Below are 25252 nucleotides of genomic sequence, written 5' to 3' on the forward strand. Positions count from 1 at the left end.
AAGAAAACAGATCACTCCGGATTGAACGCCACGTCGACCTATGGAAAGCCGTGTTCCTGGTTTCTCGCCGCGGTCAATACGACATCCGGAAGTACATCACAGCCGCAAAAAGTGACCAGGACAGCAGCGACTTTCGGGGCGACCGTTTGCGCGCTTATAACGTCACAAAGTCGATAGGAAAATGGGTGACTGAAGTAATGGCTTTACAATCTCTCGGGATGCCGGAAGGTTCGCATACGCTTGTACTAGATGGAGACCCCATTCCAAACCACACAGCTAACGTGTTCCGAATCGTGCAGCGGGATGCCGCATGGCAAGCTGCACTGGAAATATGTTACTCCCTCGATGTATTCGCGTTCAGTCCTTCGTGGCTGAATAGGCGCCTTCACCAGGCTTTTGCCTTCAGCGGGCTGCCTGAGATGATTCGTACGCTTTCCACGGATAGTGCTCCAGTCAGGTGTAACTTCACATTGCACTCGCCGTTCGATCTCGACAGCGAGGTTCAGGAACTACTTGAGAGATCAGGAAATCTCTCAGGTCATAATAATCAATGGAAGTGGGCGAAGGATTGGGGCACACGGTGGAGCAGACACAATCCGTTAGGATTCCAGACCGAAGCACCGTTGCCGCCTTGGCATATGCTTTGCTGGCGGCATGTTCTGCCACAGATCCCTCCTACGTACTTGAGGCGATAGCAAACCGAGGTCTTTCGGCACGCGGTCAATCACATCGATCACGAGATGTGATGCACGCACCTCATGTATGTAAAAACCCGAACGGGTCTGGAGACTCCATTAGGATCAAACAAGCAAATTACAAGATCTAGTGTTAATGCTGTTACTCACTAGTAAGGTCTTTTGGTGTGATGGCTAGTACACTCACTGTCTCCTTGCCTGCGCGGTCCATCCCTTCCGGTACAACACCATCGCGGTAGCGTGCCCACTACGAAGTCGCGGTGCGGGATGTGCGGGGCGTGGTCAAAGCGCAGGGTGGATCATGACCCGCCACTACATACAGAAAGGACGCCACCACACCGCCACTCCACCCATAGATGAGGATGTATACGATGCGCATTACCATCTTTTCTTGATACCCAAAACATACACTCATCATCAGACACTTAGAGAATGTCTGACGCGTGGTCCGTCCACGCGCCATATTGGCAGAGCCCCAATCACGCCAGTCAATTGGTAGTCGACAGAAACCGGGTTCCTCCCAGTACTGTACCGCCGAGCCCTATACAAGTAAGCTGTCCCGCGTTCGGTCCTTCTACCAAACAAGAGTAACTTAAGAAGCAGGAACAGCTAAAGAGCATACCAGATGCACTACCAAAACTAAGAATATTGCTAAATGAAGAGCGCCGGAATAGTTTCAACTTCTACACGAATACACAGGGCGTTCGAATCGAGCGACGCGCTGGTATTCGTCCTCTTTACCATGCTAAACGTGTTGTTCAAAACTTCACCGTTTTCGAAACAGGGTCAGACGGGAGTGCGGTCAGGCATGACATAGTTACGCAATGGAGGTCCAACAACGGCGAGCCGGAGCTCGATATTCAGGATTCTGCGATGGCTCAGGACATGTTCGTATCTGCTAGATCTTGGCTGATAGAGCGATATCGTGGGGACGTCACGCACTGTGGCCTACTTGATGAGTGGTTCGATCGTTACCACACGTCGTTTCGGTTCATGGACCTTCCGCTTGAACTGCGGTTTATGGTCTTTGAAGCATCGATAGGCCCGGTATCATGGCCTGATTATCGAGTCCCCGAAGAGGCGGAAACACTTGGACATGCTGGTATCCATGCACATGATGCAGCATTTGCATCACAACACGATCAAAACAACACACCACTTGACACATCTCCAGAAGACGTGCCCCCAAACCCCAACACCTGGCCGCGGGGCCTATCCATCAACGCGCCGCTCCTCCGAGACAAAGTATCCTGCCAGCACCCCCAATCCCACCGTCCCTACGGCTCAACCCGCTCCTCCACCCAATGGATCAAAACCCTCCTCCTCGTCAGCAAAGCCTTCAGCCTCGAAGCCCGCCAGACAATCTGGGAAACCACAACCAAAAACTTCGGCAATGTAGCAACGCTAACCCGTACAATCCCTCACCTCTCCACCCACGCATTCAATACACTTCGCCGGGTCTCGCTGAACTTCAGCGACCGCGCATACCTCCGTCTCCTCGGGTATAAAACTACCGCTGAACTGGCATTCGCGCCCCTCCCCGCTGGGAAAGCTAATGGCCTGCGTGTCTTGACGGACATTAATACCATTGACTACCTCGACCTGCACTTTCAAGCCCCACTTCCTTTCCAATTCTTCGGCGATGGAATACATCCCGTCACGGAGTTCAAGCTCGATCCTGTCGTCATGCTTTGTCAGAAAGTATGGGTGGACTGGTTTCTCACGCTGTTGTACGAGAAGTTTGCGTTGGGGTACGGGGAAGGTGGGAATGTGCCGATGGTGAGTGTGAGTGGGGATGTGAAGAATAGTACGAGATGGGAGTGGGATACTGTGTGGAGGGAGTTTAAGCATGGGGGGAGAAGGGATTTTGGGGAGGAGGCGGAGAGGATTAGGGCTACGCCTGCGGAGATGTTGTAAGTACGCTCACCGTTCGTCGTTTTGATGTACTAATTCCATTTAGCCCGCCGATTTGTTACTGCGATAATCCATGTGCTTGGGTACAAGCCGCACAGCCGAACCCCGGTTGTGGATGTGAAGTCGTTGCCGAGTTCAACCGCAGGGATTAGCCCAACATGCGGAGTCCATATCGAACATCATCTTTAATCACTGAGAAGTGTACCGCCACGAGATACAAAGTGGATAGATTTCTCATTAGTCATACTCGGTTGCTCGAGGTACGCAACATATCTCAGCAGTCCAGACTAACAATCGCAGCACTACTCCACGGCACCTCCACACTAATCATACCCTTCCCATCTACCTTCACACTCTCCCCACACGTCACATTGTCCATGCGCACAGGCTTTCCCTCATCGAGCTCGTAGTTATAACTGTACCCATCCCACGTAATACCCGTAATAGCATCACTTCCATTGGCCATCAACCTCTGCACTTGCGCCTCGCCCTTGCAGTCGCTCGGTAGCTGGAACGAGTACTTCTCTACCGGACGTGCGAAAGGTGTGGTGTAGTTGTTATCGGCGGTCGTGTTGTATGTGTGTAGGTCAACGAGGAGAATGCGTGCCAGCGTGTCGTCGACGTGGGCGGCGTATTGGGTTGCATAGATTGAAGAGGAGGGCAGCGAGGAGATCTTGAGTTCAGATTCTGATGAAGGTTTGTGCATGAATGCTGCGACGGCGACGTTTCCGTAGTACGGTGGCTTTGTTCCTCGAGCTGTGAGGTTCGTTTCGATTGGTTGCCAGGATTGGTAGCTTTGTTGATGCTGTCAGCTCACGAACAAGTTCATGCAGGAGGAATGGTCACTTACCGGTAGTTTGTTCCTTGATGCATGTGAGAGCGGGTGAGGTTCTGCGACGCGAGATAGGTGTTCCAGTCTACACCCCACAGCGCAGCACCGAAGCTGTTGCTGAGACCAGGTCGTCCCTGTCGGGCGAGCGAGTTGTGTTCGCCCATGACGAAGGGCACGTTTGGAGCCAGCGCGTCTCCCAGTGCCTTGATACCATCTTTCACACCGATCTGTTCGTCTGCCTTGGCGAGTACACTGCTGTGGTTCATCAATGTGCCTTGCAACGTGATGCCGGGGTTGGTAGAGACACCCATGTAGTTGTGCGAAGCGATCAGGCCGATGTTCTGCTTCTCGTCCAATCCCTGCTTGAGGACTTCAACGGGGTCCAATCTGAAGTAGTCGTTGACTCCGATACCTGCAAAGCTCGGTGCCATGAATTTGGTTCCTGCGAGTTCTGGGCATGCTGCTTTGGTGGCTTCTTCAATGGCAGTCGTGCCGTTCAGCCACTCGGAGACATAGTCTGCCTCTGCCCAGGCATCAGGTCGGTATCCAGAAGCAGTGAAGAGATCGGGCTCATTGCCGTATTCCCAGAACAGCAGGTCGCTTCCTATCGCTTTGCAGGCGTGGGAAACGGATGCCCATGTCGTGGCCCTTGCAGCGCTGGAGTTGGCGCCCATGTTGAAGCCGTGAACGAATCGCGTGCCCTCAGGCATAGTTTTGTAGGACTCGAAGTAGGACGGGCCAATGGTGATGATCGTCGGGTAGTCGGCGGAGATGTTTGGGCGAATGATGCCGACGATGCTGGTCTCGAGCGATTCATCGAAAATGGCGATATCCCTAATTCTTGAGTAAGCTACATGTACCTAGAATCGCGATGACGGGGGCGTTTTACTGTGTGTTGCCGCCGACGCGAGCAATTGGCATTGAACCTTGCAGCTTGCCAAGGTTGCTCATGAGGTTGTATGAGAAGGCATTGGGATGCGACAGATTGCCTAGAAGCCATGATCGTCAGTCAAGCTGTCGTGACGAATTGGAATATCGCAGGAGACATACCAGCAAAGTCGGGCCATGACGAGAACTCAAATGAGTAAGATACGAAAGAGTCCAAGGGAACACCGGCATCGTTGGGTGCAGACTTTGGAATCGCAATTGGTTTTGTTCTGGATGAGATGTGAGCAGCCTCGGCCTTTAAAAAAGCACCGAGAGCTGCAACAGCAAGAGAGCGCTTGATTGAGGGTAACATGGTGGGCGTTGGATCGTCGCTGCCATAGCTTGAAGACCGTCTGCGCGTTGTTTATGGGCATCGCCGGCAACGGAGATTTTGACTGGGACGTCATGCGGCAATTGAAAAGCATGGCCCCGGTCAATTTTTTGGTATCTTCGCTGGAGATCTGCACTGTATGCGGGGAATTTACTGGGGTAAATGCGTGAAAGCCGGGGTAGCTGCCAGCCTCTTTTTCTGTTGGTGACGCGCGCGTGCATGCACGCGTTTGTTTAACCTGGGTTGCGGCTCGAGTTCGGGTACGCTTGTCCAAAGGAGGATAGGCCATCCTCCACTTCCCGAATGGCAGTCAACAACTTCATATGCCGTACCCAGAATCATTTCTTGTCATCCTTGGCTTGCGGCCATTACTACACTGTAAGTGTCTTATACGTGGAATTCTACAGCAGTAGTGCATACCTAGGCAGCATCGAACGATTACGCGCGATAAGCACATGCTGAACTTAGCTCTCCACCTCGGAAGGCGTTGTACCACGTCGACCATTCGCATCTAGCTCAGATTCTTCAAAGTCTCAGCATCACTTTCGCCCCATGGGTACACCTCCTCCGCTTGCTTGACCAACTCTCTGCATTTCTCATTCCTCGGTACGATGTCCACACGATACGGCTTTGGATGGCTTATCACGCCAGGCTCAAACTCAACCTTGGGCTCTACTAGCTTCCCATTCTCGACAGGCTTCTCGACATTGAAGACAGACAGCGACTGCGCGATTGTCGCAAAAAGAGCGTTGTCTGCGACATAGCGCCCAGGGCAAACTCGACGCCCGTAGCCAAATGTCCATGTACGTGGATCGGGCTCCGCGGTATGGGTTGGTGTCGCGATGTAGCGTTCGGGACGGAAGGTCATAGGATCGGGGTAGACGGCTGGGTCGTGTGTGAACCACCTGCATGCTGTTAGCTACGAATACATCTGCTTCTCGCACCATCATACATACCAATTGTTAGGCAATATCATCGCCCCTTTCGGTATTCTATACCCATTGATGCTATCCTCTTGCGTGCAGGAATGGGGTATCGACATAGGCCCCACGGGATGCCATCGATGCGTCTCCTTCACTACGGCCTCAATATACGGCAAGCTTGATTTGTCGCTGGTGATTGGTAATCGCTCTCCGCCAATCACACGGTCCAGCTCCTCTTGAGCTTTCTTCTGGACTTCTGGGAAGACGGCCATGGCTAGGAAGAACGTCATCAGCGACGAGACGGTGGTGTCTGCGCCACCCAGGTACATGGATGCGGCGGACCATTTGTTGATGTACTCCATAGATGCGTCTGAGCCGAGAGATTCGATGGCTTGAGAGAGGAAGGATGTCTTCGCTTTCTCATCCTGCATCTGCGACTTAACGAAAGCGTAGGGCTCTTCGGCCGTGCGTATCAAGGTTCTTGCCATCTGCCGAGCTGTACGCTTGAAGCCGGTACCTGGACACCAGTCTGGGAGGAAACGTACTTTCCGAAGTCAGCGCGCGTTACTGCATACATGGTAGCCTGATGATATAGAGGCAAGCTTACAGAACGGCATGACGTCTACAGGCCATCTTCCAGGCACACTCGCGTCAGCAAACTCTGCCATTGCCTGCCCTGCTATATCTACTAGCGGATCTGGTCCCTTCGCGTTTGGCGTATAGCCATATGTGACTCTCAATATGACAGCACCTGCTTCTTTCCTGATATGTTCGAATAGATCAGTGGGAGATTCCATGACATTCAGGAGGAAATGTGCTGCTTCTTCGTTCTGGACGCGATCAAAGACGGCAAGAGACGTGCTGGAGCTGGCTACTTTCGCAATATTGCGACGATGGTGTTTGAAGTTCTGATCGGGTTGATGCATCGCCAACGTCTTGGTCCAGCCAATCCTGCTTCTTCGTCAGCCATCTCGATCGCTTGGTATAGGCATAGAAGCGTACATGTCTCCACTGAACACCATATGTGGCCTCCCTGAATAGATCGCCGCCCTGTTGCTCAGCAGCTCTACTGCTATATTCGCATCGTTGACGATGACAAAGGTCTGACCTAGGACCGTGACCGAGCTTATGGGACCGTAGAGGTCTTTGTGCTTGAGCCAATGATGGCACTCGAGAATTCCAGGTTTGGGTAACTCTTTGATGTTGCCAATGAGAGGGATGCCTCTGGGACCCGGTGGGAGCGGAAGATCATGGTTGTTCTTGCGCAAGAAGAAGCGGCTGAGTGTGTAGAACACAAGAGTGCCAACGACGATGAGAAGAGGTGTCGTCGCTAGAAACGCCATGTTGAGGTCACCTTGCTTGTGCCAGAGACGAAGAACGGTACACAGCTGAGAAGAGATCTAGCTTTTGGAACGAGAACAAAGAAGTACGTTCATAACACATTGGAGTTCATGCTGATTGAGCCGCGCGAACCTTGGATTTTTTCGCCATACGCCCGATGGCAGCTACAATGCTTCAAACTGCTTAGTGCCGGTGGAGTAGTCGCGGGAATATCATTCTTTCAGGGTAGGTAGTACCGCGTGTACAGGCATGCTGCAGACGTAGTTGCTGACAATCAGTGTCGCTACCCGAAATAGAAGGACATATGCAAGCTTGTCGCTGCCCACGATATAACAGCGATATGATTCGTGAGTTCGGACCGCGGCCGCGAAACGGTGGGCGCGAGACGGGACATGGTGGAGATCTTAGGTATGGTTTGCTGCAGTGATGGTGGGGTCTTGTGAGCCTCGTCCACGCTAGCATGCAGGGCGCTGGATGCAGCGACAAACGTCGCGGAATCACAGCATGACCACAGAAGAATATCACAGCATGTTCGACAACATTGAGTGAGACGAATAAACCATTGTATTGATATTGCAAGCTTAAGAGCTGGGAAGAAGTGTTAGGAATCATGAATACCATACAATCAACATGCGCTGGCTATGCAGGGAATAATAATAAATAATATAATAGAACTAACGTTATATCCCTCTAATGTCTACCTTAGTTGTACGTAGTAGGGCTAGTCTACAAACTTAGAACTTTATTTCTAAACTTAAGTATTTCTCTAATTACTTAATTATCTTACTATAATTTTAAGTATACTATAAATCTAGCTTTCTTTAGCGTAAAATCTTCTTTCTTTTTAATTTTATTAAAGAGCTTATAAAGTACTATAATCTTCTTTTTTATCTACGCTAAGAAAGCTATATAGCCTAATCTTTTATTAGCTATCTATTCTTAGAAGTATAAAATAAATATACTTACTATTTTATTCTACCTTAAGCTACTTCTTTAACTACTTTTTATTTTATATATATAGTAGAAGCCTCTAAGTATTATTTAGGCTAGTAATTATATTAGTATACTTAATAAAGCTAGTATAAATAAAGTTAATAGTACTATTACTACTAATATAGGTAGCTATTATTATAGTTTTAGTAAGTACTACTTACTAAATTAATATTACGCGTAAAGTTCTAGAGCTAGCATTTATTTTTATATATATTAGATAAAAGTTTCTACTATATAAAAGATTCTTTTATACCTATTACTAGGTAGCTATTTTACTTATAAGACACTAAAATTTTTAGATCTAGTATATATACTATAGTATATATAGACCTTAATATTAGAATTATAACTATACTAAGTTATTATAACTTTTTACTTCTTAACAAATATTAAATAGAAATTATTAAGATTAAAATAAGATAATCTATTAAGACAGTAACGTTAAGATGATTAAGATTATATTGTGTGGCTATGCGGGCGGAGACTGTACAATAACACAGCTAACCGAAGCCACGCAACGAGCCAGCGACATCGCGACATCACAGCAAAGGCAACAAATGAAAACCGCAAAACGTTGTCACTACCAAAGAACTTGGTGCAACAAAAGTATGTCTCCTCCATTCCTCGCCCTTAAGCCATCTAGTCGGCTCAACGGGGTTGAGGAACAAAGGCCTCATCACCTTGAAGGGGGTAGATGAGGTTGTTTAATCTTGCTTCACTGTCCACACTTGCTCAACGTGAAAATCCGTAATGGCAAGCTCTAGCAATTTTAGAAGCGGATATCGATCCCCCATTAAGATAATGGGGAAAGGATGAGAAAAGGTCGAAGGTCGAAAAAGACAACTCCCTCAAAGCCAGCACCCCACGGGACGGACAGGTATAACGTGTATAGCGTGTGTAACGTGTATGGCGTGCATAGCGTGTGTAACGTGTATGACGAACCATAGAACCACAGCGTGTATAACGTGTATGTGCTCAAAAGCCCTCAGTAGTTAAATGCCGACGAAGTCGACATGAAGCATAAGCCCACAGCCCTCAGACAACATCCCGAAGGCGTTGTAACCATATTGATCGGCTGGAATACAAGGTTCCAATGCCGCACGGGTTGGTCAGACCTGTTCCATGCCCTATCTCCGGGTTGAGCCTCCCGAAGTGTAAGAGCTTCTCGCTTTTGAGGCCGCTGCAGCAACCTCACCGCGAAAGGCGCTGGAACGTAGTGCGTCGCCTTGTCGATAGTGACGGATACAGCCATCCATTGCCACCAATCGTTGGAGGGGGAGTTCGCGTAGTCGACCGGGGCCATTGCCTGATGGCAGGGTAGCATCCGACGCATGGGCGAGTCGCTCCCTCCGATTCCGCCGCAGCGGAACCGACTGTCAGAGGGCGTTAACAGTCGTTCGTAGCCATGCACCCGACTACACAGCCCCATCATCAAGTCCCACGCTCACGCGCTAGCCTCAACAATAGGGAAGGGTCAGCTCATGGGAAACCCTCCACACAGGTGGGTTTCGTGCATGGCCACAAAGTTGAACGCGTCAACCCACGGGTGCCTTGTAGCAAAATATGCCAGGGGCCATGCGGCCTGTCGAAGACCATCCGAAGACGGCTTCATATCTGTTGGCTTCTTCCTCTGAGATAGGGATCTAAGACTGCCGAAGCTCTTGTTGTGAGCAAGAGGTCCAGCCTCTAAACACCCCATATCCCAGTGTCGGGGGAAAATCCCCTGCTTGCGAGGTCCATGAAATGTTGACGCGTTCGGTTTATATGGTTCGTATGTGACCACCGTCTGACCTAGGGATAGTTCTGCAAAGCAGCTTCCACCCCTAGCGACACTGTGGATTTTGACAATCGTGACGATTCAAACAAATCTGGTTGCTTAGTTAGTGCTGAAGGCATTGCGTTGGACTGAGAGAAGACTTACCCTCCAAGCCAACGCCTGTGCTAATCCCAGACGATCGGGTAAACTAACACATTGTGACACGCCTTGCAGCGGTCAAGCATTGCGTCCGTTCACCTCCTCGCCTGCGAAAAACCACCTCCTATCTCGCAAGACCGGAGGGGCACCAGGGGGGATGGGTGGGTTCAGGGGGTGGATAATTCATAGTGGAAGATGTCGACGCTAATCGCGTCCGACGCGTCGACATTGTGCCATGTCAAGACATGGCGAGCAACAAGAGCAGTCCAGAGCCGCAACGGGGATGGAATGAGGGAGTTATGAGGAAAGGACACGAAGGAAGTCGCGTTGCCTTTATAAGCTGAGACACGAAGGAGGGGGGCTGGAAGCGAAGAATTTGGGTGTTCGGGAGTTGGCCTGTGTTATCCTTGGCGTTGGCCCATGCAGTCGCGTCATCGAAGCGAATGGAATGATGAACGACACCCACCAGCACAGGGGCGCGTTTCAACTCTCGCAAGCACGCGACATGGTGAGTTCTGGAATGCAGGTCGTGGTAATGGATAGCAATTAACACGTGATAGCCTCCTAAACGACGTGGTCCTCCCTCCAAGGCGCCGCCTGTCAAACGCCCCTCGAAACTTGCGAAAGAGAACGGCATCACCGCGGCGCAGGAGGCGGAGATTCGCGAAGCATTCGGCCTTTTTGCCGTGTCGCACCCCGAACATGAAGACTCCAAGGAGGGCGTGTTGAAGAAAAGCGATGTGCGCAGAGTTCTGATGTAGGTCACGCGAATGCGCCGGAGAGCAGCGCGCCCATGCTAACGACTGCAAAGCTCGCTGAACCTCACACCCGACAAGTCCGAGATGTCCTCTATCTTATCCACCATCGACCCTCTCAATACCGGCTATGTCGAGTTCGTGCCCTTCCTCTCCTACGCTGCGATCGCCATACACTCGAAAGAACAAGGGTCCGACGAAGAAGACGACGACGAAGACTTCCAGGGCGAGAGCAACGCGGAAGAAGTTAGCGCGGCGTACAAGCTCTTCACACACGGCGCTGCGGGACCGATAACGCTGGGGCATCTGCGGAGGGTAGCAAAGGAACTGCGAGAAGACGTGCCAGACGAGGTCCTGAAGGATATGATCATCGAGGCCAACGGCGGAGTCAAGGGTCAAGAGAAAGACGTGGGAGGGGTTAGTCTCGAAGACTTTGAGAGCGTTATGAAGAGGGCTGGCCTGTCTTTCGGATGAAGGCCCGAGGCAGCACACGCGACCTACGGTACGCTGCTCTGCACGATCATTGCGAAGCCCTTACGAATACCACTATCGAACGCGCCCACGGCGACCCTTCAAGACCTCCCGCTCAAGCAGTTCAGCTTCTCGACCTCCCAGCGGTTCACTCTACCCGTTTTCTCCATGCTATGCAGACCATATCCCCGCCAGTGAGCGCACTCAATCCCCAGCATGGGAGGCCGGTATACAAGGGAGGAGGCAGTGAAGCCATGGTTTGAGATAGATCACATGTCGGGGGATGACATCTACACGGATCAGGAGATCAGATGTTCTAAAGGAAGAATATACGGTCACAACATATCCATAGTGTATCTGTAGCATAATCAGAAGATACCACGTCGTCTCGACTTGACTGCGATGCCAAATATAGCCGCGCCGATAAGCCGGCGCGATTGGATAGTGGCGCGGCAGGGCTGAAGTGGAAATGTTTTGCCAAGATTCAGGGACCTCACTCAACAAGCACACGAACACGAATGCAGCAGGCTTGCGTAACGCCAATCGCAATTTCACCTCGTCTCCCACTGCTCTGAACAGTCACTCCTGTTGTACGTCGCCTGTACCTGTGTTCACATCGCCACACGTCCCCGACTAACCTGGTTCCAGCTCAGCTCAATGACCGCGCCCTAAACTTGGACCCTTTTCTCCCCTCGTGTCGCCTAGTCCCATGTCCAGTGGAGTTGAGGTCCCCGGAAGCCAACGACGTCCCGGCATCTGGTCCTACTTTAGTTTCACTGGCCCACGCCGCCGCGTCTCCGTCTCCCTACCACGCAACGTCGACCCCAATCACGACGCCAGCGACCCCAACGCCAAAGCCGACCGACACTCGCGCCATCGCTCCACGTATTCGGACGCATTCATGAACGACCACAAGGGCAGCGCCGTCATGAACCAAGGGCAGCGCATGCGCTACCTGAAGACAGGTGGCGTCATTGCTTTCATACTGCTTGTGTTATATTTTGTTGCACCGCGCGATGGCATCTCAAGACCGGCAGGTACGTTGAGGACGCATGCTGGAGGAGACACGTGCTAACACCGTCATCAGTATCCCGTCCAGCAGGCGGCAACACAGCAGCTGGCGACGCAAAGGCCGAATGCACAAAGTCCTTCTCCAAGGACAAGCCGCTCATCCAATATGCCCTCATGATCGACGCCGGCAGCACCGGCTCCCGCATCCACGTCTACAAGTTCAACAACTGCGGCCCCAGCCCCGAGCTCGAGAGCGAGAACTTCGAGATGACACCCAAGAGAGAAGGAGGCTCCGGTCTCTCAGCATACGGCGACAACCCGGAGGCTGCTGCCAAGAGTCTGGACGTGCTCATGGACGTTGCGCTGAAGAACGTGCCCAAGGAATACCAGTCGTGCACACCCGTCGCTGTAAAGGCAACGGCCGGTCTCCGCAAGCTCGGTGAGCAGAAGAGCAATGCCATCCTCGCCGCCGTGCGCCACCATCTCGACAACGACTACCCGTTCCCGCTCGTCTCGGAAGAGAAGAACGGCGTCGAAGTCATGCCTGGCGAGATGGAGGGAGTCTACGCATGGATCACGGTCAACTACCTTCTTGGAAAGATTGGCGGTCCGGATAAGAACCCCACCGCCGCTGTCCTCGATCTCGGTGGTGGCTCTACTCAGATCATCTTCGAGCCCACCTTCCCAGACACTCCCCGCGGCGGACTCCCCACAGAGCTCGCAAAGGGCGACCACAGATACGAGCTCGACTTCGCCAACCAGAACTTCAATCTCTACCAGCACTCATACCTAGGCTACGGCCTCATGGAAGCCCGCAACAACATCCACAGCACCCTGCTCGCCGGCCTCCACGAGAACAACAAGGACAACAAGGAGTACCTCCAGAAGCCCATTGTAAACCCTTGCATCGCCCCCGGCATGACACGCGAAGTCGAGGTGCAAATGCCAAAGGGTCACGCACTCGGGGACTCCGTCACAGTCAACATGACCGGCCCCGCCACCGCCTCGCCCACCCAATGCCGCGGCCTAGCCGAGAAGACCCTCCACAAAGACGACGAGTGCGCCATCGCACCCTGTGCCTTCCGCGGTGTCCACCAGCCACCTTTCGAGCAGACCTTCGCTTCCGAAGCCGTTTACCTCCTCTCCTACTTCTACGACCGCACCCAAGACCTTGGCATGCCCGAGTCTTTCACCCTCCGCGAGCTACAAGATCTAGCCAACAAGGTGTGCACCGGCGAGAAGGGCTGGGATTCCTTCAACGCTGTGCCCAAGGCTATCGAGGAGCTCAAGGGCAGGCCTGAGTGGTGCTTGGATCTCAACTTCCAGTATGAGCTGTTGAGGAGTGGGTATGGTATGCCGATTGATCGTGAGGTCAAGATTGCGAAGAAGATTAAGGGTAACGAGTTGGGATGGTGTTTGGGTGCTAGGTAAGTTCTTCTTTACGCTTGTTGAGACAGTGACAGTGCTAACGTAATGCCAGTCTTCCACTTCTTGAGGCGAACTCAGGATGGCAGTGCAAGATCAAGCAGGTTCAATAGGCGCATTCCGTTCACAGGAAACTGATATTATACTAGAGGATGGTGTTTGATGCCTTACTCCTTTGGACATGTATGTCGCGATATGCATTACTTGGCGTTCATCTGGTTCATGTTGTGATGCGGCAAGTTAGGTCTTCGATGGGGGTTGATGATGACTAGCCGCTAGCCTAGGTGTTGATTAGACCGACCGTAATGAAATACCCTCATTCCAAAACACTACACTGCCAATTGACCGAAGAAACCCAACACTGTATATACTTGCACCAACGTAAAGTAATCAGAACTCCCCACGTGCCGTAGATCCCGCTCAAGCCTTTTCTAGCAAACGGGACCTTCCCAGTTCGTATCCTGGGTTAGGTTAGCGGTCAACTCGCTCCCAAGCCGGGACAATTAAACCTTAGTATCGCCTATGTAAGCGCCGAACGCTGATGGTGTACTTTGAGATCTGGATCCGCGATTCAGATATTTGCATGCTTACACGCGTACGATCTCCACAAGAGCGGGTTTGTAAATGCGATGTATGATTACTCAACCATGTGTGTACCTGGATATAGTCCCCCGGCGGCCCAGCCGTCGTTGTCGGGCTACCAGGAACGTACCACACACTACTACGCAGGCACTGATGTCGTGCATGAGACCAAGTTACTGTCGATGCAGATGGTTATAAGCTAGAGAGGTTGAGAAAGTTTAGGTGCCGGCTTAACTAGTAAGTTCTGGCTGTTGTTCTGCTACTCGTCGTCCTCTTATTAACTATGATTGCTCTTCGTCCAAAGCCCACGTTCGAGACGCGGATATCCAACCTTGCATCTGTTCAAACGATACTGCAGCTTCAACGATGATGGCCCGGAGACTAGGTTCCATAACAGGCGCCCTGACTACTCTCTCCATTCTAACATCATCCGCCTCCACACTCCCCTTCGGAGTACAAATCTACTCATGTACAACGCCTGAAGTCATCGCACCTGCTTTCGACGACGGACCAGGAGTTTACTCCGCAGATATCCTCGACCGGTAGGTATTATACCCATTCCATATCATTACTGAATCGACGTCGGCAAGTTGGGTCTCACGCTGACATGATTGGATAATCCAGGATGGAAGTCGCGGGCTTCAAAGCGACATGGTTCATCAATGGTGAGAACAGGGGTTCTATATACGATCACAATGCGACGCTACGTCGGATGGTGGATATGGGGCATCAGATTGGGTCGCATACGTAAGAAACCATACCTTGCCCTACCAAGAACTGGGTCAGTCATACCCAGAAGAAACCACACAACTAATCTCTCGTCAATCTAGATGGAGCCACGCGAACCTCTCCTCCCTCACCCCCACCGCCATACGCAACGAAATGACTCTCCTCGAAGACTCCATGCTGGATATCCTAGGTTTCTTCCCGTACTACATGCGCCCGCCCTTGCTCTCAGTCAACAGCCAGGCGCTCGATGTGCTGAAAGAGCTCGAATACCACGTCATTATCGGGGATCTGAATACGAAAGACTGGAAGTATCAGGCTAAGGATACGGTGGGGGAGGCGAAGCAGCTTTTTGTGGAGGGGCTGGAGAAGGGGTATAGTATTGTTGAGGCGCATGACCAGGAGGAATGGACGCAGGGCGAGTTGATTGATTATATGATTGGGGTTGTGAGGGAGAGGGGTATAAAGAGTGAGCCCATCCTCACCCATCCTCTTTCCCTACGGACATAGGCTAACTACCCCACCACAGCCGTCACAGTAGCAGAATGCCTCGGCGAACCGTCACCTTCGCAATGGTACCGCACCGCCCGCCTCCCATATCCACTCACTAGATCCAGACTTAGCTGCCAGACACCCTTTGCAAAGTGCGACACCGTGGACGACAGCATTTCGTGGGAGAGGATTACCCCCGATTTGACGTGTGGGAATGAGAAAAAAGGGAAGGGGAAAGGGTCTATTTGTCGGACAGGACAGTGTTGTAGTAGGCATGGGAATTGTGGGATTACGGAGGATTACTGTAGTATGGAGAAGGGGTGTCAGGAAGAGTTTGGTGTTTGTAAGGGCTGAAGAAATAACGTTGGATTGTGGTCTTTGCGGGTACTTTGACTCACGGGTCCGGCCGTATTGTTCTGAAGATGTGTCTGGCTTTTCCTTGAATGAGGTGGTTGTGAGACTGCGGTTGCTGTTCTCCTAACTCAAACTAGCCGGGGTTTCCTTGGCTGTGTCTGAGTATATCGGACGGTTCTTATACATGTAGCCGAAGCGGAACAAGTCTTCTGCATTCCAATTCACGCCAAAGGATCTCCATCGGAGGTATGGAATAACGACCAACTTGTGTTCGCAGTTCCGGGATGCCGGACCAACCATCGCGTAGTCAGGACGGTCAACATGAATGCTCTTCACTACTACCATTACGGGACTTCCGTCACTGTGGAATCCGTCTTTGCTGAATAGAAGCCAGTCAGACGGTCTGGTTTCCACTGGTGCAAATCCAAACACGCGTTTCATATGATCCAAGATCTCTACACACGGAGCACCAGAGTTGGATCCACGCGTAGGTTTATGCGCTGAACAATAGAGGTAGCGAAGTAATAAGTCGCCTGGTATCGGCGTCTCTTTTCTGGCATGTCTGATATCACGCAGTTGAACCCCACACCACGTTTCTTTTGGATGACCACTGTAGTCCTGATGCCACGTTGGAACTCCATAGTCCGACGGTGGAATATAAGAGGGGGTGACGTGATAGCCTAGAGAGGGGCTGAATCGGCCGAAATACTCCAGAGCAATGAGTGCGTCGTACATGAACGAGAGTTTGTCCAGTCGCATGGTCTGGCTACCATAACCCTTGGATATCGTCTGTTGCACCGCCTGCCCATCAATATGCACTTGGAAAGTTTGCCACAAGTGACGTGGCCACTCAATTGCCAAACCCGAGACTGGCTGGGTCTCTGGATTCTGGAGATACAGACGTAGTACTTCGATGGCGACTTGATAGTTGTCTTTCCCGTAGTCTGGTACAACAGGTTTGACACTTCCCCACTCTATCAAGGCCAGAGTACCAAAAAGCCTATCCCGAACATCGCTGCAGTGAAAGCTCTGCATGGCCTCTAGTATCTCTGTCAATCGGCGTCGTCCTCTAAACCCAGAAGCAAGATCAAGACAGCCGCGCTGGGGTTTAATGCTGCCCCAGCTTTTCTGCAATTTTAGGCGATCAACATGATAGTCGGTATTGACCAGATAGTCTACCATCATGCTCATAGCTAAAAGACGGTCGACCGGACGTCTTTCCATGCCACAGCAAAGGGTGATCTCGGGGGCCAGATGAAGCTCTTGTAAGACCCAAACTCTTGAAAAATACGGACGGTTCATGAAGGCGATGAACATTGTTGACAGCGCCTCGACTTCAAGGGCAATCGTTTTTGTTTTTAAACATTCGATCGCAAGCTCATAGCTCCTATAGCTTGTCGGGATCAGGTTGGGTGTTACCCAGGAGAATGCATTTTCCAAAGTGCATTCAAGAGTGAGTTCGTGTATATTGTCCAGAAGTGACCAGTTCTCACCAATGAAATTGAACAAAGACATGCTGTCGTTCGTGTGAGGCCCAACACATGCAAACATATGTTTCGATTTTGCATATATTTGACCCATCATTTCGACTTGATGACTCTTTTCCTGTATGGTGCTTTGATCGATGCACAGAGCATCCATCCAGAAGTACCGGCTCGCCGTGGACGAATACGCCTGTTTGAGTGCATCAACGCAGTTCTGGCCTGCCTCAAAGACGCAATTGTTGATGAAGACTTGATGACTTGGGGTTGGTGAGCCCCAGGTATATCTGACACAACATCCAATCAGTGTGAAGCATGTAGCTGGTGTGCTTTCGGATGACATACGAAAGGGCATAGTAATCGGGAGTGGATGCAACAGGCCAGGCGTTTAGAAGGCATGCCACGTGGCCATCTGAATCGATACCCTGGATCTCCAACAAACGTATGTATGTAGTCGAGTCTGGAAGGGGTTCGTGTTTGAATCGTGTAGCTGAGGGTTCTTCTTCCATGGTATGTGTACCTAATGTATGGGGCAGAGTCTGAACTACTGACGAGCGGAGACTAGATTTGATTGCTTCGTATAGTTCTGGTCCGTATTGCAGGCGAAAGCCGGGCGTGGCCAATAGCCAACGAGCGTTCCGAGCCGGTGAGATATAGAACAGAGAGGAGTGGATGCCTACGCAACATGGAAGTTTCAGCCTGATGGACTTGGCGTTGCTGCGCAGTGCAGCGCATCATGCAGAAAGAGTATCATTCGCGACGATGCAGCCAATGAAACAGAGATGTGGCTTTGATGATTGGGGGCTGAGGATCGGCGTGCGCGTCTCGTTGTTGCCTACTTAGGTAGAGCTGCCTCCCGTGCCTTCCCCATCAACACAATCGTTACAGTACACTCGAACGATCATGACAGTCTTTCACAGCAACTGCACTCTTCCCCCAGATGGCACTGGCTTTGTCTCATCTCCCAACGCCAGAGGAACCTTAGACATACTCTGGAGCTGCCTCAGCATTTTGGTCCTCAGCACGTGGTCCATCCTCCATCTTAATGTCCCGACACAGTCGACTCCCAGTGGAAAGACCCAAGATTACAAGCGCAAGGCCATCAGATTCTTGGCGAAGCTGAAATGGATGGCCGTCAACGTTGTTGCACCCGAGTGGGCGCTAGGAAAAGCATGGAGCGATTACCGATCTGTTTCGACACTCGAGGAAGCATTCGACGTTTTCAGAAAGGCGGATGAAGTCCCTTGGAGTCGCGCGCATACATACTTTGCGAATATGGGTGGATTTGCTATCAGGTTCACCGAGGAGACACATCAGGCAGAAGAGGAACTCGAGCCCAATGCTTCAGATCCTACATACAACGACACCACCTCTACATATCTTGACGCCATTGCTTTGCCGACAAGTCCGACTCGGATACCACAAATGTCCCCCAGCCACCAATCAAGCTCGGAAAACCCTGAAATTAGGGCGAATGGTCTGAGCCCGACTTCTGATGAAGCTGAGGAACTAGGTCCCCGAGCAGACGATGGTGAGAATGGCGAGTCGCGCAAACAGGAACTGCCGGTGTACATGCAAAGATTCTTCTATAGCAGGTCGCATCGCGGCTTGGTTTCTGCAAAATCACTGAGAAGATCGATCGAGAACTCATCCCGAAGTATTGGTATAATTGACTGGACGACAAACAACACCAACATCCACACCGTAGAGAAAGCTCTCGAAATCGTTACAATGGAACATTTCCAGACCGAATGGGAGAGAAATCGATTTCTCCGTGGCTACACAAGTTGGTTCCACAACCTGCACGTCCTCCAAGGAGATCTGTGGATTCTAGACGCCCATCAATTGTTGCTTGCACGAGAACTAGGAATCATCAAGACCCTCCCAAATTTGTCGAAAGATGAGGTAGATGACAAAACCAAAGAGGATGCACTCGTCAAAGTCTTGGCTTTAGGCCAGGTCATCTGGTTCTTCATCCAGATGGGAACTCGGCTTAGCTACCACATACCAACAAGCCAGTTGGAAATTGTGGTGTTCTCTTTCGCAATCTGCACGGCATTAACGTATGGCCTTCTATTGGACAAGCCGAAGGATGCTTCGATATCAGTCACTGTTACTGCAGCCCGGTATCCCACTCCTGAGAAGATGATACGTATTGCCATTGCTGGACCATACACCTGGGGCAAATACAGACGAAGCATCTGGATTCCTAACAACGCAATTCATCTTGAGTCCAAGCGATCGATGGTAGGCCCAATGGCCAAGATGAACCAAGGCGGTGTGCTAGCCCTCATCATTTTTGGCGCGGTGCATTGCGTAGCGTGGGACTTTGTGTTTCCGACACAAGTGGAAAAGGCTCTCTGGCGTGTATGCTCCCTGGCAACAGTAGTGACTATACCCCTGGCTATTGGAATCACCATGATCATTTCAATGATCTGGGGGCTTATCGACACACGAGAAGGGCGGCCCATGAAGCTAAAGAACGCTAACAGCGTGGTCAATTTCACTCTGACTTTCGTGTTCGTAATTTGTCGGCTGTTTATCATTGTCGAGATGTTTCGATCGTTCGTTACTCTACCGAGCGGGGCATTTAGAACTACATGGTCAGCCAACTTGCCTCATTTAGGTTAGTCAGCTTGTGCACGAATTTAGGGTCTGTTTACAATCTTGAGCACAAACGAGGGGTCGTAGATTCGTCGTAGATTCCGGTGAATGCAAGGGCGTATCAACATCTCCGGAGTTGCAATTGACGGGTTGTCGTGTCGGCTGATCTGATTACTTGTCGGGAGTGGATCACGGGTCAATATGGCGCAAGAAGAGGCTGAGCTCGAGCTCGGTACGAAGGGGATCAAATGAGATATCAAGGAGCATCTCGAAAGCTTATGCTGAATTGAGACGACGGGGACTATAGAGCTTACAAGACGATATGCGCAAGCTTGACGATAGAACAAAAGATAAAGAAGACAGCTAAAACGCCCTGGAGCCTACATCGACGTCAGGCCACCTGCCATGCATGTTCTTATATCGATGTAGTCTTTGAGCCTGTTTGGCGGAGAGTACGAAGTTAATGTATGTCTCACATACATTTTGTGCAAGCACAACTGAGGTATCTTTATTTACTAGATTTATATCCACCCAGTTTTACTAGTTGTCACGTTCTGGGTGTTACGGGTATCCTCCGAGTTTACAGTTGTCCTTCTGGCTGATGTGTCTGGTCGGCGTAGAAATGGGTTGGACGAGGTTGGTGACATTGGAGAGGGAAGAAAAGAGTCTTGACGGCGCTTGACGCGCTTGTGAGGAGGTGACACTAGGTAGAACTGTTAGAAGCTTGAGGATTTTATAGATAGCGTTCATCAGAACGCACGATCTTCGGATGTATTCTCGAGCCCGCTGGCTGGAGGGCTTTGATAGCCAGAGGGTGATTCAGGGAGTTGTCGGATCCAGCCGTCAACATCCCGAGCGGGCACGCCATCCGCATCATCGTCGCCGTCGTCGTCGTCATCGAAAGCTTCGTCGCGCCAACCAGCCGCGCCAGACATCGCGAGGATACGCTGAAGGTGCCACTGCAAAGCGAGCAGGCCTGCAGCCTACATCAACGTAGAAACCTGCAAAGTAGGTGACCTAACGTCGATGTAGGTTCCAGGCCTGCTCGTCACTCGGTCCGGGCTCTTTTCTCTAAACGCGCTCCATGGATAAATGTGGGCCTAAAGATCGGTTTACAAAGTCAGTTGTTGTCTCATATGCAGTTCGTACAGGGAGTTTACTGACCGCTTCTGCACCCTTTGTCCTTGATACGGCACAAAAGTTGCCGTCTCGATCTTTACAGCGAGCTGCGACAACCGCTGATCTTCCAAGGCTGGCCTCTTGGCCGTCCTCACTTCGTCCTGATCTTGTCCGCGATGCTTTCCCGGAGGCGGTATGGGGGCGGGAGACGGGTGCAACGGCGTTGGAGGATGCGACGTCGTTCTTTACTTCTGGCTTTTGTTGCCAGAGCCTTACGGCATCTATAGCAGCGTTCGTGCGCGGAAAATCGGTCTCTGCATTCCAAACAGCATCTGACGCTGCCAACCTCTTCACGAAGTCTAGGTCGGCGAATTGGCAGAACGCCCAAAGCACGCGATCGATCTCGACAGAGCTACGCTCGGCTTCAATCTTGTCGAAGGCTGCTTGCCGTTCTTGTGACCGCATACCGAATCGCTCTTCGTCGCTCTCCGGTCTGACGCTCGTCCATCCAACGTTCGTGGCGTCCATAGTAATTTGTGTAATGATCTTTTAAAAAAGAATAAGCGGACTTGACTGTGCTGTGCAGAAAAGCTTGCGTCCTAAAATTCGGGTACCAAAGAGATTAGCACAGTCAGGTAGCAGCTATAAGAGTAGTTCCTACCATGGTACCTTCAGTTCGCTCCCCCATGGAACGATCATGGAGTTGATGATAGGAAAGTGTCTGGCCGAACATGCGAACCGCGGCAGCAGACTAGCCCACCAGCGGATGTGTGGAGTGGCCGTCGCATTGTTTCTGTCCGTCGAGTGTGTTGTTGTGGTTGTGTACAGGTGAGTTGGACGACTGGATGGCTGGGGAAGGCATGTTAAAACGCCATGACGCCATCGCCCTGAAGGAAGCCGCCCCTGGTACGTAGGTAGTAGCAACGACGCGCAGACACACTAGGATGCAACTGCGAGCGTAACACAGGGTATCTTCTATACAGTCTATCAAGATAATTCGCAAAATGCCAGTATGCCACTTTTATACGAAAGCCCGCCGGTACTCACGCAACAAGGCTCACCCATCGCATATCCTCCCAACACCGAAAGTGACTCCATGCCGACAACCTAAAACGACCCAATGTTCCCCTTACTATACATAGTCTGCCTCCTCTTATGATGCATCCCCTGCTGTCCCCTAACCCCATTACTCAACCCAATCCCATCACCCAGTATCCCATTACCACCCACCTTCCCCTTCCTAACCGCCCGCCTCTTCGCCTCCCTCCTCTTCAACTTCCCACTCCAATGCCTAATCTTGCGCAGTATCCGATCAGCCATGAGCACCAGTAGTGTAACAACCATAACCGGCACAGCAATGACCCAGAAAAAGGCGTCGGAGTGGTGTTGAACGCCATTAAAACGCTCGAAGTTTTGTCCGAAATATCCGACGAGGAAGGTAAGCGGGAGGAAGAAGATGGTTACGGCGGTGAGGATTTTCATGGATTCGTTTTGGAAGGCACCCATCATGTTGAAGATTAGGTCGATGAGGTTATCGGCTGCGCGACGCATTTGGTCCAGCGAGGCTGTAATCATGATGCAGTGGTCCTCCACATCACCGAGGTATGTGTGTGCGAGGGGGCTGATGTTGATTTGCGTCATGGTTTTGCGGGTAGCGAGGTTAGCGGTACTCTGGCTCATCATGGTGGCTTGGGCCATGGGATCAGCCTTGTGATCACGCAGAGAGTTGATTAGAGAGACGATGGGCTGGATGGTGTTGCGGAGGATGGAGAGTTCGGAGGTGAGCAGGTAGAGGAGTTGGGAGTGGTGGAGTTCGGGGTCTTCGAGGACGTCGAGTTCGAGCTCGCCCATGGCGTCTTCGTAGGCGGCTACGACGGGGATGGCGAGATCGACTATGGCGTCGATTATGGCTTGGACGATCATGCTGCTGTCTTGGCTGCGGCGCAGGATGGTGTCTTCGGTGCGGAGACGCTTGAGGATCATGTCTTCGACGTCGTCGGCGGAGTGCTCGAAGAAGGAGATTACGGAGTTGTCGGCGAGGAGGAAGATGCTGACTTGCTCGACGCTGACGGTCAGGTGCTTCTCGGTGAGGGCAGAGTGCTGCTCGAGGTATACGATTCGATCGAGATTGTAACCGCCACGGTAGCGTTGGAGAGTGCGCACGGCGGTAGTCGCGGGTGGTGTGGATATCTTGACCTTCTCGAAGGGCGTGTCGTCGAGCTGCTTCTCTAGGTTGTCCAATGCGCTCATCATCTCATCCTTGCGTACCTGCTTCTTGGCTTCGCTCTTGGGGAAGAGCAGGTTCTTCGCTTTCTTGTACAGCGACTTCTTCTTCTCTTTCTTCTTCTGAGGATGCCGTGAGCGGGAGCGGGAGCGAGCCTTGTGCCGTCGTCGTTCGCTATCGTCGGAATCTGAGTCGGAGTCGCTTTCGGAGTCCTCGTCCATGGGCGTCCGCACGAGTTTGGACAGCGTCAGGAGCAGGAAGGCTTGATCGGAGTACCAGTCCACCTTTGTCCTACTCTGGGTACTCATCAAATCCTCAATAGCCAGCCTGTGCAGGTTCTTGTGGTTTCCCAGGGAACGAATCACGTCCCAGGACAAGCCATTGACATTGATCCACCGACATGCCACCCAGTCTTCTTTCGGGTAGTTGAGGAAGTCCTCCAATGTATCATTGTCCAGTTCATGGCACTCGACCTTTTCGTCGGAGAAGTCTACGACGGTAATCTGGCATCGCGCGTAAAGGTGGTGGTAGTTGGCGCCGTCGGTCTCGTTCTTGGTGTCGACACCGGGCTCCGCACCGGGTTCCTGGTGCTGGTACGGGCGCGTCGGGGACTGGTAGTGCTTGACGGTATGCGATCGCGTTATACGTCGGCGCAGGGTCGAGTCGACTGAGAAGCGGTCAGGGGAGAGGACGTCGTCTCGGTTCGTCGATGCTGCAGTTGCCGTCGTCGCAGTTGCCGAGCGGCCGCGTCTTCTCTGCTCGTCGAACTGGGTATCGATAGTCAGATGTGGAGGGGCGGCCGAATCTGAAGCAGAGCGCTCTGGCTGGTCGGGCGCGGGTGGAGCGGATGCGAAGTCTTGGACTTTTGTCTCATGAGGAGAGGCGGCCATCGCGTCGGAAATTCCGAAACTGTGGAGCAACGGGGTTGGATTAATTATTCAGGTTAACGAGAGTGAAGAATAGAATGCTGCAGCCATTGATATGGCAGGGCGCGGATTGGCTGGTGGTTGGCGGTTCTCCTGTGTAGCCCACGTTGTGAGGTCGCAACCTCTGAGCTTCGCGCGAGTTTCATGTGCCCAATGGCCCTCACCATGACGGAACAATGTGTAAATACGGGACTGCAAAGACCCTGTGCACCCCGCAGAACTATCCGGTACCACTTCACTCCCGTCACAGTGTATTTGGGCCGAAATGCGTGAATTGCTCGTACGTTGAGTCAGATGCGTCGAGTCCGTAGTGGTGACACCGCATGGGAAGCCCAAGGAGAGGGCCGCCTTTGTCAGCAGCCTTGGTGGCATCGTGCAGCTGGCCGGCGCCCCACGCAGCCCTCGAGTGCCGCCGAAAGATGCAGGCGCCAACAGACGCAGCTTCAGTAGTCACAGTTCGCTGGCAATGCAGTGGGGGGACAAGTTTCAAGGGTTCACGGCATTGGCAGAGGCAGAGGCAGAGGCAAGGGCGCCACCTGTGGCGGAGACGGGGTGAGGGAATTTGGGCGGTAGAGGGACTCGTGGACGGCGGGGACAGGCGCCCGTGACATGTCGCTACACGTGCTGACGGTCCTCGAGGAGGGTGCATTTCCAAGCAGCCATATTGCCATTCAACACAGCGTGTGCAAGGCGAGGGCAGTCATTTCGGTGCTCTCTTTTGCCCGTAGCGCATGAAATTAGCGGTTCGAGGCTACCCTTCTGGGCGGTCGGTGCCAATCCTTAACAGTGGGACTAGCTGCTCCACTGCCCATGACCTCTCACCCGAACCGCCTCTCTACATCCCATTCATCGCCGACAGCCTCATCCAGCATACCATAGCCCAGCCTTAGCACCACTACCCGTAGAGCGACACACGAGACGACACCAGTGTTGCGCGGCCCCACTGCGACGCCAGAGAGCGCTCTTGCCTGCCAGCCAGCGGCAGCGAAGCCATCCTGGTCCCCCTAACAACAGCAAACACGCCTCATCTCCGCCATCACCATCCCTTTCCACCGGCCTCTGCTTTGGTTATTCCCCCCAACAGCCGTAGTAGCCTGGTCTCGTCCGAGTCTGGCTGTGGTCCGTCGTCACCGCGTCGTCGGGTTCCTTCCGTCCTCGAGCACACGTTTGCCGTGAAGCGCCGTCTTAGCACCATCTGAGCACCTCTGAGC

General features: G+C 52.1%; 8 protein-coding genes across 8 annotated transcripts; 4 read left to right on the top strand and 4 right to left on the bottom strand.

The window, feature by feature from the left end:
• Window positions 1-2883: 2883 nt before the first annotated feature.
• J4E88_000020 (uncharacterized protein) lies at window positions 2884-4681 on the bottom strand (the record flags this gene model as incomplete). The annotated part of the gene is made up of 4 exons (XM_049393701.1): window positions 2884-3403; window positions 3460-4275; window positions 4331-4430; window positions 4492-4681. The coding sequence occupies 4 exons, from the start codon at window positions 4679-4681 to the stop codon at window positions 2884-2886; spliced, it is 1626 nt and encodes a 541-aa protein (XP_049259530.1).
• A 529-nt stretch (window positions 4682-5210) lies between these two features.
• J4E88_000021 (uncharacterized protein) lies at window positions 5211-6965 on the bottom strand (the record flags this gene model as incomplete). Its single annotated transcript, XM_049393702.1, has 4 exons — window positions 5211-5604; window positions 5656-6166; window positions 6230-6573; window positions 6625-6965. 4 exons carry the CDS (start codon window positions 6963-6965, stop codon window positions 5211-5213), a joined length of 1590 nt encoding a protein of 529 aa, XP_049259531.1.
• Window positions 6966-10376: 3411 nt separating this feature from the next.
• On the top strand, window positions 10377-11100 carry J4E88_000022 (uncharacterized protein; the record flags this gene model as incomplete). Its single annotated transcript, XM_049393703.1, has 3 exons — window positions 10377-10379; window positions 10432-10628; window positions 10683-11100. The coding sequence occupies 3 exons, from the start codon at window positions 10377-10379 to the stop codon at window positions 11098-11100; spliced, it is 618 nt and encodes a 205-aa protein (XP_049259532.1).
• A 706-nt stretch (window positions 11101-11806) lies between these two features.
• Window positions 11807-13646, top strand: J4E88_000023 (uncharacterized protein; the record flags this gene model as incomplete). Its single annotated transcript, XM_049393704.1, has 3 exons — window positions 11807-12134; window positions 12185-13535; window positions 13589-13646. 3 exons carry the CDS (start codon window positions 11807-11809, stop codon window positions 13644-13646), a joined length of 1737 nt encoding a protein of 578 aa, XP_049259533.1.
• An 835-nt stretch (window positions 13647-14481) lies between these two features.
• Window positions 14482-15351, top strand: J4E88_000024 (uncharacterized protein; the record flags this gene model as incomplete). Its single annotated transcript, XM_049393705.1, has 2 exons — window positions 14482-14657; window positions 14946-15351. The coding sequence occupies 2 exons, from the start codon at window positions 14482-14484 to the stop codon at window positions 15349-15351; spliced, it is 582 nt and encodes a 193-aa protein (XP_049259534.1).
• A 2720-nt stretch (window positions 15352-18071) lies between these two features.
• J4E88_000025 (uncharacterized protein) lies at window positions 18072-19762 on the top strand (the record flags this gene model as incomplete). The annotated part of the gene is made up of 2 exons (XM_049393706.1): window positions 18072-19446; window positions 19722-19762. 2 exons carry the CDS (start codon window positions 18072-18074, stop codon window positions 19760-19762), a joined length of 1416 nt encoding a protein of 471 aa, XP_049259535.1.
• A 1081-nt stretch (window positions 19763-20843) lies between these two features.
• J4E88_000026 (uncharacterized protein) lies at window positions 20844-21419 on the bottom strand (the record flags this gene model as incomplete). Its single annotated transcript, XM_049393707.1, has 1 exon — window positions 20844-21419. One exon carries the CDS (start codon window positions 21417-21419, stop codon window positions 20844-20846), a length of 576 nt encoding a protein of 191 aa, XP_049259536.1.
• A 579-nt stretch (window positions 21420-21998) lies between these two features.
• Window positions 21999-24005, bottom strand: J4E88_000027 (uncharacterized protein; the record flags this gene model as incomplete). Its single annotated transcript, XM_049393708.1, has 1 exon — window positions 21999-24005. One exon carries the CDS (start codon window positions 24003-24005, stop codon window positions 21999-22001), a length of 2007 nt encoding a protein of 668 aa, XP_049259537.1.
• Between the last annotated feature and the right edge of the window lie 1247 nt (window positions 24006-25252).

The sequence above is a fragment of the Alternaria novae-zelandiae genome (genome assembly GCF_023758075.1).
Source record: "Alternaria novae-zelandiae strain BMP 2774 chromosome Unknown scaffold_1, whole genome shotgun sequence".
Classification (NCBI taxonomy): domain Eukaryota; kingdom Fungi; phylum Ascomycota; class Dothideomycetes; order Pleosporales; family Pleosporaceae; genus Alternaria; species Alternaria novae-zelandiae.